The sequence below is a fragment of the Sphaeramia orbicularis genome, chromosome 5 (assembly GCF_902148855.1).
Source record: "Sphaeramia orbicularis chromosome 5, fSphaOr1.1, whole genome shotgun sequence".
Lineage (NCBI taxonomy): Eukaryota > Metazoa > Chordata > Actinopteri > Kurtiformes > Apogonidae > Sphaeramia > Sphaeramia orbicularis.
The window spans coordinates 57786874-57806686 of record NC_043961.1 but is presented as its reverse complement, the minus strand read 5'-3'; the positions used below and the strand labels follow the sequence as shown (position 1 = coordinate 57806686).

General features: G+C 36.7%; 1 protein-coding gene across 3 annotated transcripts in view; it reads left to right on the top strand.

The window, feature by feature from the left end:
• Positions 1–19813, top strand: part of arhgef10la (Rho guanine nucleotide exchange factor (GEF) 10-like a) — a 253242-nt gene that overhangs the window by 97683 nt on the left and 135746 nt on the right. For all 3 annotated transcript variants that reach the window (XM_030134274.1, XM_030134275.1, XM_030134273.1), the window contains one exon: positions 7898–7998. In XM_030134274.1, coding sequence (XP_029990134.1) covers positions 7898–7998 — 101 coding nt within the window. The remainder of the gene's footprint in view (positions 1–7897; positions 7999–19813) is intronic.

The window sequence follows — 19813 nt, the reverse complement described above, 5'->3', positions numbered from 1 at the left end:
TTTAATCTTTGGCTGGATACGAATGTGTCTGAAAGCCTGAAAGAAGTGGATTCCTTTTTTTTTTTTGGATAAAAACTTTGTGTTCTTTCCTTTCTACACTCTATGCTGTTATGAAACATAATTTTAGATGTTTATAGTATTATACAATGTACATAATTGTGATAAAAAGCGAAAAAAATAATCATGAGTACATGGGTGTTTCTATGAAACTGGGTTTGTTTTGGTACCTGGCACTTTTCCAGCTTTTTAGACCCAATAATAAAAGACAAATTTAGACATATTTCCCCCCAAGGATGTACCTAATGATGACCTGAGATAAATGCAAAAAAATTATACTGTTGCTCTGAGCCATCCCATAATTAATGAATTTTCAATAAATATTGGGGCCAAAAATAGGACCAAAATTTGGACAGTAAAAACTACCTAGGGTCAGTGCATTTTATCTGGAAAACATGGCTTGAAATGGTCTTATATCCCACTGTAAATAAAGACAATGTGTTCAATGTGTCAATCCTAGTGGTTTTTCTAATCCAGACATGTAGGTTTTTCATGAATCTCAGTCTCAATCCAGGTTTTGTGTGTAACCCATCGTGTCCACTTGTGTTACATGCTGAACCTACCCAGTTAAACGCATATAAATCGTGAGTGATTTTGCAACAGCTGTCATTTTTGTGAAGCACTCTGCCTTGCATAATTAGTTCAATTCCCAAAATGTACCTGCGAGAGAATAAAAAGATATTCGAAAAAATAGTCGCGCATAATTTTCGTGTCCTTTTGACCGTGTTACATGCAGATTTTTGTATTAAATATAATGTAAAATAATTTAAAAATGTGTTTTATCTGACAAATAGTCTCTCTTTTATCTCAGTAAATATTAATTTTTAAAATACACCCAAAGTGCTTCCAAACTTGCTTCATAACATTCGTCTACATCTGGTTTGAATTTTTAGCCCCCATGTCCTGTTTTTAGGACCAGTGTCACAGAAGAACCCATATGTATTCCTGTAAATATTCGTTTTACCCCAGTGATAAGGTGCTGAGCTGGAAACATTAGAAAATGACCCTCAAACGTGTTTGAATTTGACCTTGAAAAATGTGTGCAAACCCTAAGTTTTATTGCTGCTCTTTCAGTAATTTTTCTGAAACACAGTGACAAAGATCAGTCCATAGCACCTGGACTTTGCATTATTTTTGCCCTATACTGTTCAATTTAAGTGAGTTTATCTACTAGATCAGGGGTGTCAAACTCATTTTGGTTCAGGGGACATATTTAGTCCCAATTTTATCTCAAGCGGGGCCAGACCAGTAAAATAATGACTTAATAACCTATAAATAATGACAAATCCAAGTTTTTCTTTTTGTTTTAGTACAAAAAACCCCCAACTAAATTCTGAAAATATTTACATTTTACAAAAAAAGATGTGAAAAACCTGAAAAAACAGAAATTTCATTTGAAAAAATTTGTGCAATTTTAACAATATTATGCCTTGACTTATTATTTATACATGTACATTTACACACAGTGTTACATAAATGTTTGGTAACAGGCAGAATATTGTTAAAATTTTGGACTTTGGAACTAAAATTTGAACAATTTCTACAATATTCCATCTCTTATCATTATTATTATTATTATTATTATTATTATTATTATTATTATTATCATTATTATTATTATTATTATTATTATTATTATTATTATTATTATTATTATTATTATTATTATTATTAACACAACTCCAGATCACAGTGGATCCATACATGCACCAAACATTTAGTAACAGGCAGAATATTGTTCAAATTGCACATTTTGGGTAGTTCATCTTTGTTTTTATTTATGTATTTATTTGTATTTTATTGTGAAAGAATAGTTTTGTAAATGTTAATATTTTCAAAGTGTAATGTTATTTTTTTCACTTCAATTTTTTCCACATAATTTTTCACAAAGAAAATTTGTCATCATTATTTATGGGATATTGTGTTGTTATTTTCACTGTAGATCACATTGGTCTGTATGTGGAACCTGAACCAAAATGATTTGGACAACCTGGACTGTTCAGGTTCATTTTTGTACTTTCATCCCTTGGGCCGGAATGGAACCTTTGGCGGGCCAGATTTGGCCCCCGGGCCGCATGTTTGACACCTGTGTACTACATGCTCACTTAAATTCAGGTGAACTCTACATGCAGTCTGTAGACACGTCTTGGTGTAAAACATCCTTGATTTTAGATGCGACAGGAATATGTTATGACTGAGTTTGTCACTGTGTTTATAATTCAGCTGGCACTTTTCCACATCCCCAGTACCATCCTCACATGTACTGCCCCAGGACACACTTTGCACTAAGCTAAGTAAGTTGACTGTCAGCAACTTGAGTTTTCTTTTTGCACTAAGTCAAGTGGAATCTCTTATGTCCAGCAAAGAACACATTCAACCACATCGCATGATATCATCATCTTTTGTCGTATAGATTACACATTAAATCAGTGTTTTTCAACCTTGGGGTCGGGACCCCACATCGGGTCACCTGGAATTCAAATGGGGTCACCTCAAATTTCCAGCAATTGATAAAAATAAAAATAAAAACTTACTAATACAAAATATATGATGAGTTGAGAGACACAATCCCAATACATAAAAGACGAACGGTGAAGCTGAAACTGAAGCACTGTGGTTCTGTTTATCTGTCAAATGTTCATTGTGGTCGGTTTCAGATGCTGCAGCTCTTTCATAACACTGGTCAACAACAAATTTATTGTTTAAGTTTTTTGAGCTGATTTAGGATAATTTTGATGTGCTAAATCCAAAAATCACATTCATTTTGCTCAGTCAGGTCAACTTTCTGAACTATGCTACATATTGGTTTTGTAACATTTTTGCTTACATTTATGGGCATTTTCACATCATATGATACAAAATTCTTTCATATTTCTTGCAATAAACGAGTTCTGAAGATTTTACTTTTGCCAATTTATGATTAATATTTTTTTTAATACTACAGGTGAATGAAATGGCTTCGACTAGAAGATCTTGCAAAAATAAGCCTGACGTATTCTGCTACATCTGTGGTGAATACACCATTGTACCTAACAGGAATCCTGTTACAAAATGATTTTTTTTGTCTTAAAACCCATTTTGGGTGAGAACTATATAAAAAAATCAACTGATAAAGTCACAAAAATGTAATCAATTTTATGAGAAGATCAAATTTTTCAAAATCAAATTAGCAAAAAAAACCCTGACCTGATTGAGAAAAACAGATGTCATTTTTGGATTTAGCGGTGCAAAATGGTCCTAATTCAGTTGAAAAAACCTAGACAACTTGCAAAAAACATTTTTTTGGAACCCAGTGTAATTCATAGTTTGAGTTCTTGTTTGTTCAGTATTAATTGTCAGTCTTGTAAATCCAAGCTGGACTGACTGTACATATCCTGACCAAGGAAAATAAAATTCTGACTTTGTGCAGTAATCTACACCTGGATTTTCAGCCTCCGTCCATGATACTATAAATTATATAGACTAAATGTCGTCTAAAATTAATGATTATTTGCAACATAGTATAGCAAACTATTACATGATCAAAATCAAATTAATTTTAGCAAAAAAATGTCTCCGTTTTGAACGTCTGGGGTCCCCAGAAATTTGTGATGTTAAAATGGGGTCACGAGCCAAAAAAGGTTGGAAACCACTGGACTATGGTGTTGGATTTAAGTGAGTTTATCTCCTAGATGTTCACTTCAATTCAGGTGAACTCTACATGCAGTCTGTAGACATGTCTTGGCGTAAAACATCCTTGATTTTAGATGCAACAGGAATATGTTATGACTGAGTTTGTCACTGTGTTTATAATTCAGCTGGCACTTTTCCACATCCCCAGTACCATCCTCACATGTACTGCCCCAGGACACACTTTGCACTAAGCTAAGTAAGTTGACTGTCAGCAACTTGAGTTTCGTTCTCGCAGTAAGTCAAGTGGGATCTCTAATGTCCAGCAAAGGAACACATCCAACCACATCGCATGATATCATTGTCTTTTGTCATATAGATTACACATTAAATGTCGGTTTCACAGTGGTAACATATGGAAGTATTAGTCTGAATAATATGTAAGAAAAACACCTGCTTTCTGGAATTCTGTCCATATATTAATTTACTTTGTTTTCCTTTTTTTTTTTTTGGCTCTAAATTTTTAATGTCAGTAATCTATAAGTCATTTTTTTGGTTTACCAGGATACTGTATATTTAAAGGTTAAAGAAATCCCTAAGTTTTGAATATCAAAAATTCAATTCCCACAGGCTTTAGGTGCCTCTGAAAAGTTTGTAGCTTACTCCTTCGCAGAGGATGGCAGGTGCAGTCGGCTTGAATTCATTACAGCTATAATGGATTCCAACCGCGACCTAGTTTCAGGGGTCGCATCTATCAGCCTACCGGGGATGTTTTGCAATTAAAAAAAAAAAAAAGAGATATTTTTGACAGAATATTATGAGAGCATCCTGTAACTTCAATTATTTTATTTTTTTTAATATGTATTCCATCTTTGACTATATCAATATTTGGGTATTCTGGCAAAGCTGGAAAAAAAAGACACCCAAATCTATTGTTCGTTGTAAAATAGAAGTGTCTTACAAAAGCTTTTAAATGTTGATATGGCCTCAACATAGACTTTTTCTTTTTTTTCTTTCCTGTGATTATATAACCAAATCTACATGCACACAGCTTCTGTCTCCCTCTCTCTCTGCTTCTGTTCTGAACTGACACACACACACACACACACACATCTGTTGTCTGAACTCCTACTGAGTCTGGGCTTGAATTGGCGCTAGAAGCCCTCACTGATCACAGCCTGTACTGGTTGAACCCGATCCCAGTGGAGCTCACACATTAATGGCATTTTGGGATTCAGAGCCCACCTACAGCCGATTTCCTGTGATCATGCAATGTGTTGAAATCACAAAGCCCGAGCTTACTTTACTAAAACCTCTGTAAACAAACACATTCTGACAAATACCCGCTGTTTTAAATGTCTGATGAAAAGACGGCAGTGTGTTCTCCGCACTACGCTACACTGTGTCGTGTACTTTATGTCAGAGATACAGCAAGTTTTTAAGCCCAGTTGGTTAAACAAGCGTATACGTACTAGAGCTGCAGCTATTAATTACCCACCCCCACCCCCACCCCCACCCCCCACCCCCCAAAGGGGAGGCAAGGGTATAGTTTTTGGATCGGTTTGTTTCTTTGTTTGACACTCTGGCAACAAAACTATTGGTTGAATTCATGCCAAATTGGGTTTATAGATTGCTAGTGACCCAGAATAGATCTGATTACATTTTGGGAAAAGTAGGTCAAAGTTTAAAAAAAATTTTATGATTTTTTTTTTTTTTTTTTTTTTTACTTACAATGGGCGAAATTTCAAATGTGTGTAGCAGCAAAACTATTGGTTGAATTCATGCCAAATTGTGTTTATAGATTGCTAGTGAACCAGAATAGATCTGATTACATTTTGGGAAAAGTAGGTCAAAGTTAAAAAAAAAATTATATATATTTTTTTCCATTTACTTATAATGGGCAAAATTTCAAATGTATGTAGCAGCAAAACTATTGGTTGAATTCATGCCAAATTGGGCCTATAGATTGCCAGTGACCCAGAATAAATGTCATCACATTTTGGAAAAAGTAGGTCAAAGTTCAATTTTTTTAATGATTTTTTTAAAATCTTTTTTTCCCCCATTTACTTATAATGGGCGAAATTTCAATTGTCCATAGCAGCAAAATTCTTGGTTGAATTCATGCCAAATTGGGTTTATATATTGCCAGTGACCCAGAATATGTTTGATTACATTTTGGGAAAAGTAGGTCATAGTTCAATTTTTTTTTTTTTTTTCCCATTTACTTATAATCAACAAAATTTCAAATGTCTGTAGCAGCAAAACTATGAGTTGAATTCATGCCAAATTTGGTTTATATATTGCCAGTGACCCAGAATAGGACTGATTACATTTAATTTTTTAAAAATTTTTAAATTTTTTTTTTCCCCTATTTACTTATAATGGGTGAAATTTCAAATGTCTGTAGCAGCAAAATTATTGGTTGAATTAATGCCAAACTGAGTTTATGGATTTCCAGTGACACAGAATAGATGTCATTACATTTTGGGAAAAGTAGATCAAAGTTAAAATTTCTTTATGAATTAAAAAAAAAAAAAAAACAATTTCCCATTTACTTGTAATGGGTGAAATTTCAAATATATGTAGCAGCAAAACTATTGGTTGAATTCATGCCAAATCGGGTTTATAGATTGCCAGTGACCCAGACTAAATGTCATTACATTTTGGAAAAAGTAGGTCAAAGTAAAATTTTTTTAATGAATTTTTAAAATCTTTTTTTTTTTCCCCATTTACTTATAATCGACGAAATTCCAAATGTCTGTAGCAGCAAAACTTTGAGTTGAATTCATGCCACATTTGGTTTATATATTGCCAGTGACCCAGAATAGGACAGATTACATTTTGGGAAAAGTAGGTCAAATCAATTTTTTAATGAATTTTTAATTTTTTTTTTTTTTTTTCCCTATTTACTTATAATGGGTGAAATTTCAAATGTCTGTAGCAGCAAAATTACTGGTTGAATTCATACCAAATTGAGTTTATAGATTGCCAGTGACCCAGAATAGATCTCATTACAATTTGGGAAAAGTAGGTCGAAGTTCCCCATTTACTTATAATGGCCAAAATGTCAAATGTCTTTTTGAAACATGTTTCTGCTCTTTATCAAACTGATGTTTGTGGAAATGAGAAGCTACTCACTGCATCTGTTAAGGTTAAAGGACGTGATGGTGCTGAAACGTATTAAGCACTGCAGTAACAAGGAAAGTAAAAAGGATCAGAACTCTTTGATAGGTTAAATACAGGTGGTTTTTTGTTTGTTTTTTAATTTTTAGCCTGTGACTATGTATTTTTATCTTGAAAAATTAATTTGTTTGATTGATAGTGTTTAGTTTTTCTGATATCAAAGGAAATTCTTGATGATGAAGACAATGCACGATATCAAAAATGATTTTCAATACCATTAGTTAATAAAGATGAAGACCTTGAGTTACATTTCTAACATTGCCCATTAACATCTAAAGCTGACTAGATAGCAAAGTTCCAAATATTTATAGAGAATGCAGTTAAAGGAAAGCATTTCAAACTCACCAAAACAGTTTTAACTATAAATATGACCCTGTAGGAAGGTCAAATTTTTCTTTTTAAAAACCTTTGGAAGCAAACATACAATATGCCCGACATATTCTGAGATGGAATTTCAAAGGTTTTTCATTAACTTAAACCAAACTTCCTTGAATTCCATTGTCTGACATTGAGAAGAAAAGGTTTACACTACTCATATGTTTTTTTTATTCATTTATTTTTTAGTTTGTGTTGTGATGTTAAATGCATTTTTATTTGTGTTTTCAGTGAAACGGTTTTTCACTGCAGGTTTACATTTTAGTTTTGTACCATCTTAACCTTGTAATGCACATGTAAGTACGTCACACAGTCACAAGCGCCATAAAATGCTGACCTTTTTTTCAGGATTCCATCGTAGTTCAAGGTTCACCTTTGCTGTTAAAACGCAATACTTGAATTCACAAAGTGCAGTTGTAGCTCCTCTATTTTGCCATTGAATCTGAATGATTCCGTAGGTCACAGTTCCCAAGGTTTAACCACATAGACTGACCTGGTCACGGTTATATAAAAAAAAAAAAAAAAAAAAAGATTCCACTAGCACCATCTTATTGAACAGTGAAGCCAGTGGAACAAACCTGCTAAAATATACAGGTACACTGTTAAGGTGTGTGTCTGTGTGTATATATCTGACCCACTGTCGGTGTTTTTGTTTATGTGCGTTTTCTCCCAGATCCGGCCGTCCTGTCAGTTTCATGGTGGTCTTCAACACTCCCAACCCCCTAAGTAAGATCTCCTGGGTCAACCGTCTGCATTTGGCCAAGATCGCACTAAGTAAGTACACACAAACACATTCACTCTCAGATTGGATTAGTGTGTCATTTCTATTGAAACAGGATGATGTAAGGCAATGAAATATAGTAACAATGTTTAAAGTTGGAGACTCAGATGCATCATCAGTGTTTTCTTCACTTTCTATTGGCCAAATAAGTGTTTTACTTATATAATCAGAGGAAAACTTTCACATTGAGATTTTCAAATGGGTCATTTGGAGTTTGTGTGCTGAAGATTGAGGTAAATTGTTTAACCCTGTCATGTATGACGCAGTTTAACTCACTTTCCAAAGGGTTCTAAAGGCAATGTTCTCCAAACCACACGGGGGCAGACTCTATAGACCTTAAACAATACAATGAAAAAAGTAGCATCTTAGTTTTAGGGGACTAACCGCCTAAAATTATCATTTGTCCCAACGTCCATTAAGTAGCTGAACAATGTTAAAAACTAGTGTAATAGAGCATCATGCAACAAACACACAGCACTTTTTACTTTTTTTTTTTTTTCCTGCACTTTAGGCATCTCTATATGTTCTGGGTTGTGATTGTCAAGTGTAGTCCCTCTCTGTTTTATATGACAGACGAACTGTCATTGTTATAATGTGTCCATGTGATGATGTTTTTTATCTTGTCTTGTGAAGCAATGATATGTAGCACTGTGCCCAAGATGAATTTCCCCCAGGGGACAATAAAGTTTATTTTATTTTACTTTACTTTACTTTACTTTAGAATTTGGACCGCTCTGTGATCTCATAAAGTTAACCTCCTAAGACCCAGATATGAGTTTTCTGTCCATGTTTCCAGGACAAGAGTTTCACAGCCTTATACAAAAAAAAAACAAAAAACAAAAAACTGTTCACCGCACAGGACATTCCATAAAAATAAAAACAAATGCATCTGAAAAGGCTGTAGCATCATGATGTTTCCAATAGAGGGAATGTACATACGTCACTTCCCCCCAGGGCCACGCCCCTCTAAGTCAGACTGAGTGGCAAAAACAAATTAATTTTTGCAAAAAAACTGTCTGGGGTCTCCATAAATTTGTGATGTTAAAATGGGGTCACAAACCAAAAAAGGCTGGGAACCACTGGTCTATGTAATCAATGCACTTAGTCAAAGATTATTATGGATGTGTATAGGGATGTAACAATATGAAAATTTCATATCATGGTTATTGTGACCAGAATTGTCACAGGTATCATTATTATCACGATATTATTGAATTGTATTATTATTGTGCTCAAAATTTTCAAAAAGTACTAATACACACACTTAAATAATTTAACCAAGTTGTATTTTGAAAAAAAAAAAACAAATAAAATAATAGGCACAATGTACCTTCTGTTGCAGAAACATTCAAATATTAACCTTTAGTGGTCTGAGCCTATTTTGTCCGTTTTTCAGTACTTTTGATTTTGCCTTTATATACTATATAAAAAAAAATGTTTACTATATCCATGTTTGGGATCTGTTTTTTCAGCACAACTTCATCTATATCATCTGTCTATTATTTTTTTCACTTTAACCTACTATGAAAACATAAAAGGCCAGAAAATACAAAAAAAAAAAAAAAAAAAAAAAAAAAAAAATATATATATATATATATATATATATATATATATATATATATAAAATCCGATTTGAAAAATGTATATACTTTATTGCATAAATAACACACAGATGCTTAACAAACCTTTTCAAAGACTTTAAAAGTGAATATTGGTTCCAAATATTAGGAATATACAATTAAAGTTGTAATAAATTAAACTATTCTCACATATTTGACATAAAAGCAGATCTTTACATAGGCGTTTTCTCCGGAAAAGTGCAGTAATCAAACATGGTTATCATGATAATTAGAATTTAAACGGTAATACTAACCGTCTGCAATTTTACCGCAGTTTATCATTATACCGGTAATCGTTACATCCCTCGATGTGTATAAATAAGAATAAAAAAAGCAATATGTCTGAAAAAATTATGGGCAAATTTTTTCATACCTGCTTTGAAGGAAAACAATATTTTCAAAATAACCAGTGAGAGGTATTGTGTTTGCCTATGCTCGTATCTGCACCTTCTCTCTCCATAAACGGCTGTTTAGCTGGGACAGAAGACTGCAGTTATATATTATATATATATATATATGATACACTGCATTGGAGACCGAGCTCTATTGGTACTAAGCAAAAAAGATGAAATACTGCATGATGAAACTGTGAAACAACTGTTGACATAGCTGTATATCCACCCAATAATTTAGTGCCCGGTGTGTATGAGAGCGCACAACATAGTATTTATCATTTAGTCCTTTGTAAACATACACTGGGGCTGGAATCGAAAGGACAGATTAATCTGTCATGAATGTTTCCAGACATCTCAGACATTATCAGTGCGAACTCAGGTTTAAACACATGCTGTCAATCATTTTAACAAGACGTGAGTGAATCAATAACAGAATAAAACGAGTCTTCTGGTTGAAAGATGGGCTCTTTGCACCGCAGCCTCAGTGCCAAAATCTGAATATGATCTATAGAATTCATCTAATTGTATGAAATGGTTGCTCTATACTGGCACCTTCCCTGTCTTTCCACTCCATCTAACATGCCTTATTTCCTTCTCTCTCGCTGCAAAATTTGCTCTTTTCACACTTGTCTTTTTATGCGAGAATGAAAAGGATATTACACTGTTGCAGTAGCATGTCCCGTGTTGACTAGAAAGCCAAGTTTATACTCTTAGATGTGCCAATCACACTTGATCAACGGATTAAAAATATTTCGCGGCGGTGCTCAGAGTCGATTAATCACTCAAGTCGATTAATAAAGAGATAAGAAGAAAACGCTGAGCAATTTTCCATATTTTGATAGCATTTTATCACTTGTCATTAAAGTGTTTGGGCTTGAGCCTGTGGTTTTATATGAATCCAATACGTATTTATTTGGTGTTTTCTCTCCAAGTGAATGGCAAAATAAATTACACAGATAAAAATAGATATAAGAAACATGGGTGAGTATAAAACCCGATGCTCCTCATCTGCAGAGGAGCTACTTTCATGATTTGGTTTTGAATATCACACATGTTCACGCCGCAGTCATAGGGGAGGAGAGGCACACGCTGTAACCATGCCACTGTCCTCATCAGTACGCCTGCTGTGTGACTGATAAAGGTGTGAGCAACAATAAAAGGATAGGTATGCTCCGCTTCACTGCAGCCAAAGCATCCTCTGCACTCAGCCTGATGTTTTTGATGTCGCACTGACACACACCACACACAGAAAAGCTCTACTGGAGAGTCTGCACTGTATGCCTCACGTACCTCGATATCCCTGCTGTGAGGGGGAGGCCAGTGGTGTGGGAAAGAATCCAGAAGAGTGTGTGTGTGTGTGTGTTAGGAATGGGAATCGAGAACCAGTTCTTTTTTGCCGCGTTTCTACTACGTGGAACCAGCTCGGCTCGGTATTCCTGGAGACCGTTTCCATTACAGGATACTACTGACTTTACAGTACCTGGACGTCATAGCGATGCGGCGCGTTATTTCCGTGTCGTCTGTTCAGAGAGTTGCTGAAAACTGGCTCGTTGCGTGTTGTCTCGTCTGAATTTTTACGCTGGCCACCAAAGACTGAATCTCCTCGACCGACCACGGTGTAGTTTTGGGCTGTTATGTGGATTAATGTACCGCTATATTTACTGTCCACTTCCGCATCTGTTTTTTGTAAAATGGTGGGTCACAGAGAAAACTGTCTGACCAATCAGTGGTCTGCAGTGTGTACACATCACGTTTTAGAATCGCTTGGAACCTTGGTGGAGGTGATACCAAAAAACTAGTATCGGCTACTACAGGGGTTGGACAAAATAATGGAAACACCTTAAAAAATCAACAAAATATAATTTAATATGGTGTAGGTCCGCCTTTTGCGGCAGTTACAGCCTCAATTCTCCCAGGTATTGATTCATACAACTTGTGAATTGTCTCCAAAGGAATTTTAAGCCATTCTTCAGTTAGAATACCCTCCAACTCTTTTAGAGACGATGGCGGTGGAAATCGACGTCTTACTTGAATCTCTAAAACTGACCATAAATGCTCAATAATGTTGAGGTCTGGGGACTGTGCCGGCCATACGAGATGCTCAACTTCATTAGAATGTTCCTCATGCCATTCTTTAACAATTCTAGCTGTATGGATTGGGGCATTATCATCTTGAGGTGAAGGTGTTTCCATTATTTTGTCCAACCCCTGTAGATTCCAGGTCCTTTTTCGCAATGGAAACGCAAAAAGGCCGAGTCGAGTTGAGCTGGTACCACGCAGTGGAAACACAGCATTTGAGAACCGGATTTCTGGGAATCGTTTGCCTGCCTGCTTAACGATTCTGCTTATCGATTCCGCCTTCGTTGTGCATGCGCGATGATGTCACGCGTACGCTGCACTGTTTTGGTCAGAACGTAGCCAACATGGTGTCGAGGCAGAAACGGTCTAAACAGACGACACCAGGTCCACTGGAACACTGTCAGAGCTTCCATTTCTTCTAAAGGGTGGAATCCCTCCAATATGTTGGAACATTTGTCCACAGCATGTGATTCATTTGATTTGCTACTTAGCGATGCTTGTGAATCTAGCGGCAGAGTGAACACCAGGCCGTCATCCAGGCCCAGTTCTGGTTCCGGTGCGGGCAACAAACGTCGTACCCCCTCAAATACAAGTTTTCGAAGGTAGGGGAAAGGAAATGAGGTGCACAACAACAGGAGACGGGCCGAGTTGAACCGGCAATAGAGGAATTAGTAAAGTGTCTTTAGTTTCAATTTCACTATACCCCCCTCCCCCCAAACCGGGCCCAACATCATCTGTTATTATTATTTGTGCATACTGTATATGTTATATTTTCTGTGCAGCGATGGAAATATAAAAGCCAGTTAATGCAAACACACCCGTTTGTACTCTTTTATTCCCTCACCCAATGAGAATCGATAAAGAATCGGATCAATAACGGAATCGGAATCGTTAAATTCTTATCGATTCCCATCCCCAGTGTGTGGATTGGGATGGACAGGACCTCAGAATCCCAAGTCAGCTGGGAAACAGAGTAACTTCTGTAAAGCGTGAACATTAAAAGCTTTCATTTGACCTTCAAAACCAAACCAGACATTTAATTGAGTGTCCTTTCATCCACCACCAACAGATTTCTCAAAAACCTTGAATGCTTCGATACAGGTACTGTTATGACCCAGGGTCATAATAATAGGTTTGTATGTGTGTATGTGTAAAGAGCAGTTTTCGAGGACCGGCGCTGCATGCGAAACAAGCCAGAATAAAGTTTGTGTGACAAGGAAGAAGGCTCAAGGCAACATGGGGAAAGGGTACAGACGATGGTGAGTATGTTGAATATTTGTGCCACCGTGCCCAAATAAACAGATTACTGTCCTTGGTAGTTCTGTCTCTGTTTTTGATAGTTTATGACAGCATGCATAGAGGAAGACTGAACAGACTGCATAGTGAGCTGAGGCCAGTGTTGGGTGTCCAAGCAGCTCACCTTATAAGACCGTAGACCGAATAAAAATGGATGGTGCTGGTTCTTATTTGCTTTTCCTCCCACAGGTGTCTGACACATTTCTTGTCTACAGTTGTCAGTCACCTGGTTTACAGTTTAACCCTGTGGTTCCCAACCTTTTTTTGGCTCATGACTCCATTTTAACATCACAAATTTCTGGCGACCCCAGACATTCAAAATGGAGATTTTTTTTTTTTTTTTTTTGCTAAAATGTATTTGTTTTTGATCATGTAATATTTTGATATCATATGTTGCAAATAAACATTAATTTTAGGCAACATTTAGGTTATATAATGTATATTATTAAGTGGGAATTTTATTTTCCTTGGTCAGGATATGTACAGTCAGTCCAGCTGTGATTTACAAGGCTGACAATTAATACTGAACAAACAATAAGGCAAATTATGAATTTTGAAAGATATACACATCAGTAATAATCTTTGACTAAGTGCATTGATTACATAGACCAGTAGTTCCCAACCTTTTTTGGTTTGTGACCCCATGTTAACATCACAAATTTATGGTGACCCCAGAAAGTGTTTTACTAAAATTATTTTGGTTTTGATCATGTAATAGTTTGCTATACTATGTTGCAAATAAACGTTAATTTTAGAGGACATTTAGTCTATATAATGTATATTATTATGGACAGAGGCAGAAAAGCCAGGTGTAAATTACTGCACTAAGTGAGAATTTGATTTTCCTTGGTCAGGATATGTACAGTCAGTCCAGCTTGGATTTACAAGGCTGACAATTAATACTGAACAAACAAGAACTGAAACTATGAATTATGAAAGAGCTGCAGCATCTGAAACTGACCACAATGAACATTTGACAGATAAACAGAACCACAGTGCTTCAGTTTCAGCTTCAGTGTTTGTCATGTCTTTTATGGATTGTGATTGTCTCTCTCAACTCACTATACATTTTCTTATTTGTAAGGTTGTTTTTTTTTTATCAATTCGTAGAAATTGGGGTCCCCACGTGGGGTCCCGACCCCAAGGTTGAAAAACACTGACATAGACTTTATCAAGAATAAATCACATTGTCACAAACATTTCTTGAGAAAGGTAAAGTATTTTATTCTAACTTCATGGGCAACAGTGAACATTTACTTTTGAATAGCTCCAAGGATTTAATGCATATTCACCGTCAACAACCCACACATAACATTGTTTTCTCCAACTGCAATATCATGTAACTTCACAAAATAAGGTTAATGGAAATGTCTGTCATGGCTAGCTAACACGAGCCAGGTTTGGCAAAAGCACAAGAATACCCGCCAAGTCACTTGGATAGAGTGATAAAATAATTTAGAAATGCGAAAACTGAATGACCTGCAGACAGGGGCGTGAGTGACCCCACCCACAGTAATGACTTTTAACCGTTGATTTAAGCAGCTTTTCAGCATTTGGCAAACAAACACCCACAGTGTATGTAGTTTACTTCACTGTGGGTGTTTGTTTGAAAGAGCGGAGCTTTATGTGTGATTATATGTGTGACCAGCTGCTCGACATCTTTAGTGAAACCACTCAGGTTAAGTTGAAGTACAAAACATCACGTTGAAATTGACAAGACTTGCCAGGAAACATGTTTTACATCCCTGGCCAAATCTTTTCGGTTACGTAATCAGTGCTTTAACTACACTTTTTGTCGTTGATTGAGTGATATGACCATCTCTTTTATTGGTCATTAATAATCCACAGATAGCCACTGGCTTTCACTGTGGCCACACTCTCAAAACGTATGCCTTTATAAGCTTAAAAAACTGTTTTGGGGTAGCCGAGATGGTCACATTAATCAACCTTTACTGCATAGAAAAGAAATAACTGTAATTCCATCGGTTCTAAATGTAATGAACTTGGCAGGAATTGTTCAGTTCTGTGGTATTAAGTACAAAAAAAAAGTTTGATTTATTAAGGTAATATTTTCTAATATTTCAGTGTATAAGCAGTTAGTTTCATCATAGTTTCAGAGATGAGGAATATGTCGGTAGTCATAAAATCATACAGTGTAATTCCAACCGCACCGCAATACTATGGAACAATCATCCTCACTGAATCATTTAGAGACAAATGGCAGCAAACAGGGTGGGGCGATGGCTTTTGGTGAATCCCTTGGGGAAATAGATCAGCACCAACCTGGTCAGGATGACAATTACATGTTAATTGTATTACACCCACACTTTGCCTTCCCATTTAACCAAATGTAATTACAATAAGGGAGTTGTTGATTTAATTTCACGGATGGCGTGCTGTCACCGAGGCTCCGTCGTCATTGCAGGCGGAGGCAGGCCTGCCCTGTGCTCAGGGGAGACCTACAGTTGAATCAGCATTTGAAACGCAATGAACCATGGTCTTGTTTAGTTTCAAATGGGTGCTGTGCTCAGAAATGTCCCCGAATGGTGGACACCACAAACAGCTAATGTTCTCATGCATGATTTAGTGAGTGATTAGACATCACAAAACTCATTTCCCCAGACCCATCTTCACACCAGTGTTTATACTGTTAACTCTATTTAGAGGAAGCTCGGCCGAATCCGTCTGTTGCGTTTCACACCCTTCTCTTTGATTCATGTGTGAATATCACTGGCTTTTAGTGACATTACCGAAGCCGTATTAAAGTCATATCATTCTATGTATTGGCCATTAGCAATGCCAGTGTTGGTGTGGTTTGGAGGGGTGTAAGAAAATATCTGTTCAGCAATATATCGTGATATTTCATTTCACAATACTGTATCGATATTAAAAAGTACTGTATTGATATATTTAGGTATTTATTCAAATGCAGATATTGTGGAAGTTCATTTTAGTTTTGGTTGATTTATTTATTTATTTATTTATTATTGTTTAACACTCTTTTATTAAATAATGTCCGTTCCTTTGTTTGGATTGAACTAAAATAATGTTCTGACGTTAGTTCTGAACTAATAGAATATGAACATTTGAACAGGGTCTTAAACTGTAATGTCTGTAAAACAGAATTTCAGTTTGAACACAGGAACATTTTGTGATTTAGCATTAGATCCTGTTGGGATCAAATAAAAATGTGTTTAGCATTTGCACATACTTCTGGTGTAATTCAATTCTTCCATGGTATAATCTTTTAAAAAAGAAAGAAATCCAATAAAAAAAATGCCTTTTTAACAGTATCGAGTTATATTGTGAAACTGTAATGTCTGTAAAACATAATTTTATTTATTTATTTGTGCATTTTTTGTGCTTGTGATTTTATTTTTATTTATCTGTAAAAAAAAAGTTAGTTTTTACAGAGGAAGGTTTTGTGATATAGTATTAAATCCTGTTATGAACAAATATTTTTTTAAGTATTTGTGCATATTTCTGGTTTAATTACATTTTTCCTGAAATATTCTCTTAGAAGAAGAAACAAAACAAACAAAAATATTGCCTTATCAACAGTATTGTGATATATTGTATCATGATCCTAGTATCATATTGGCAGATTCTTGCAAATACACACCCCTAGTGGTTTGCTTCTAACCCAGTGCTTCCCAACCTTTTTTGGTTTGTGACCCCATTTTAACATCACAAATTTATGGCGACCCCAGACAGTTTTTTGCTTAAATTTATTTGTTTTTGATCATGTAATAGTTTGCTATACTATGTTGCAAGTAATCGTTAATTTGAGACGACATTTAGTCTATATAATGTTAATTATTTTGAACGGAGGCAGAAAAGCCAGGTGTAGATTACTGCACAAAGTGAGAATTTGATTTTCCTTGGTCAGGATATGTACAGTCAGTCCAGCTTGGATTTACAAGGCTGACAATTAATACTGAACAAACAAGAACTCAAACTATGTATTATGAAAGAGCTGCAGCATCTGAAACTGACCACAATGAACGTTTGACAGATAAACAGAACCACAGTGCTGCAGTTTCACACTCAGTGTTTGTCATGTCTGTTATGGATTGGGATTGTCTCTGTCAACTCACCATATATTTTTTATTGGTAAGTTTTTTGTTTTTTACCTCCGCCAGGAGGTATTGTGATGACTTTGCTTTCTGTGTTTGTTTGTTTTGTGTGTTTGTTTGTTTGTTTGATTGTCAGCAACTTTATGGCAAAACTATTACAACCATCTTTACCAAATTGTACCCACCGATAGGCCTAGGCCCTGGGACCAACCCATTAAATTTTGGGCCAAGTAGGCCAAAGTTCAAGGTCACAAAATCTCAAAGTTTCCTATCTCTCATCATTGAGCAATATTCGAAAATTCATAAAAAATTTAAAATGACTCCGATTAGCCTCCAATTTGATCCACCCATAGCTTAGAACAATATCTTGCATCTGGCACAAAATTGTCCACATCCACTGTGGAATGTGGACTCTGTGGACATTTACATTTAACATTGAAAATCCCATTTATGACACATTTTTCATTATAACTCAACAAATATTGATTGTAATTTAATATAATTGGACAGACACATGACTGGGACCAAGCTTCAACTTCTTCTGCTGTTTGGAACAACCTGGAAACTGTTGAAATTAAAAAGAAATAGTCGATCCACACATGCACACTGTTCGGGGTGCTTGGCGGAGGTTTGTGTTCTCTGAACAGTTGTTAGTAAGTTTTTTTTTTTTTTTTTTTTAATTAATTACTAGAAATTTCAGGTGACCCCATTTGAATTCCAGGCGACCCCATGTGGGGTCCTGACCCCAAGGTTGAAAAACACTATTCCAACCTCTTTGCACCGTGCATTTCTGTCAAGTTTCATAGTGGTTTGTATGATGTTTAGCTGGACTTTTTTTTTTTTTTTACTTGATAGTGAAGCTGTTCTGGTCATGGGTTTTTACGTTATAAAGTGTGGGGCTGAGCTCGATAGGACACATTTCCTGTAAACAGCATTTGTCACTTCATGAGTACATGCGGCGTCGTTGTGAGGCCTCACAACAGAAAAGTGAGAATTCCCTCTCTGCGGTGCTTTGCCAGGAGCTCCGGGGTCCATTAATAACCTGGTGTGCCACTGCATCTTTCATGCCTCTCTGAGTGGCCCTACTGTTCCTGAAGGGTCTCCGTGAAATAGCCAGAAGCATTGCCTAATTAATGGGCTTTCTCACTACAGAATTAATTGCTTCCTACCATGCAGTCCCAGCCCTTTCAGACAGGGTTAAGGCTGAAGACTTTGATGGCTCTCACAAGAAGAACAAGAGGCGGTAAAAATCATGAGAGTGCCGCAGCGACGGCGGAGACAGGAGCGAGGGGAACAAAAATGTGTGTAAAGTGAGGGGAATTGTTGAAGATGCGTGTTCTGGAGTACACGTATATATGTGTGTGTAGGGGTGAGGAGTGGAGGTGAAAGGATGATTGAGACAAGCAATCAGTCCCACTGCAGGGAACAGAGGGCAGGCAGGGGGCTGTTGCCTGCGGTTACACTGCTAAGTGTGCCGGTTTCTCCCTTTTTTTCCCCTCGCACACAGATCAATAGATGAGTGGAGTGCGGCTCGGAGGTTCTGGCACACACTCTGACACGCCTTCTTAATCCACTGTGTGATAACCTGTGCCATGCCGATGTATACCGCACAGGAAACAAGCAAAAGGGAAGAATGCAAAATCCGCCCTGCCTGCTGCATAGAGGCTTCACCGCAGACTGACTGAGCTTCATTTTTGTTAGTCTAAGGATTCAGATTGGTTGCTATGGCGACTGCTTTTGGCGTTTGTTCAAGTAACTATCTATACCTTACGAGTAATTATTATCTTCCTGTTTTCTGCCGTTTCTATCGCTTGAAGATCTCCTGTGGTAACGCTACTAATATAAACATTTGTCGTCTGTCATCTGTCGTCTATTGTCGTCTGTCGTCCATCGTCTGTCGTTGTCTGTCGTCCGTCGTCATCTGTCGTCCATCGTCTGTCATCGTCTGCTGTCTGTCTGTTGTCGTCTTTCGTCTGTCGTCCGTCATCTGTCATCATCTGCTGTCTGTCGTTCATCGTCTGTCGTCGTCTGTTGTCCGTCGTCGTCTGTTGTTCGTCGTCTGTCGTCCGTCATCTGTCATCTATCGTCCGTCGTCGTCTGTCATCTGTCGTCCGTCATCTGTCATCTATCATCGTCTGTCATCCGTCATCTGTCATCGTCTTCTGTCTGTCGTCCGTCGTCGTCTGTCGTCGTCGTCTGTCGTCGTCGTCTGTTGTCATCTGTCGTCCGTTACAAAAATTTCAATCATCTTCTTCTCCCAAACTACAATTCCGATTGACTTCAAACTTGGTATACAGCTTCTTCATGATGATGTCAACAAAAGTTAGTGAAATTATTTGGATC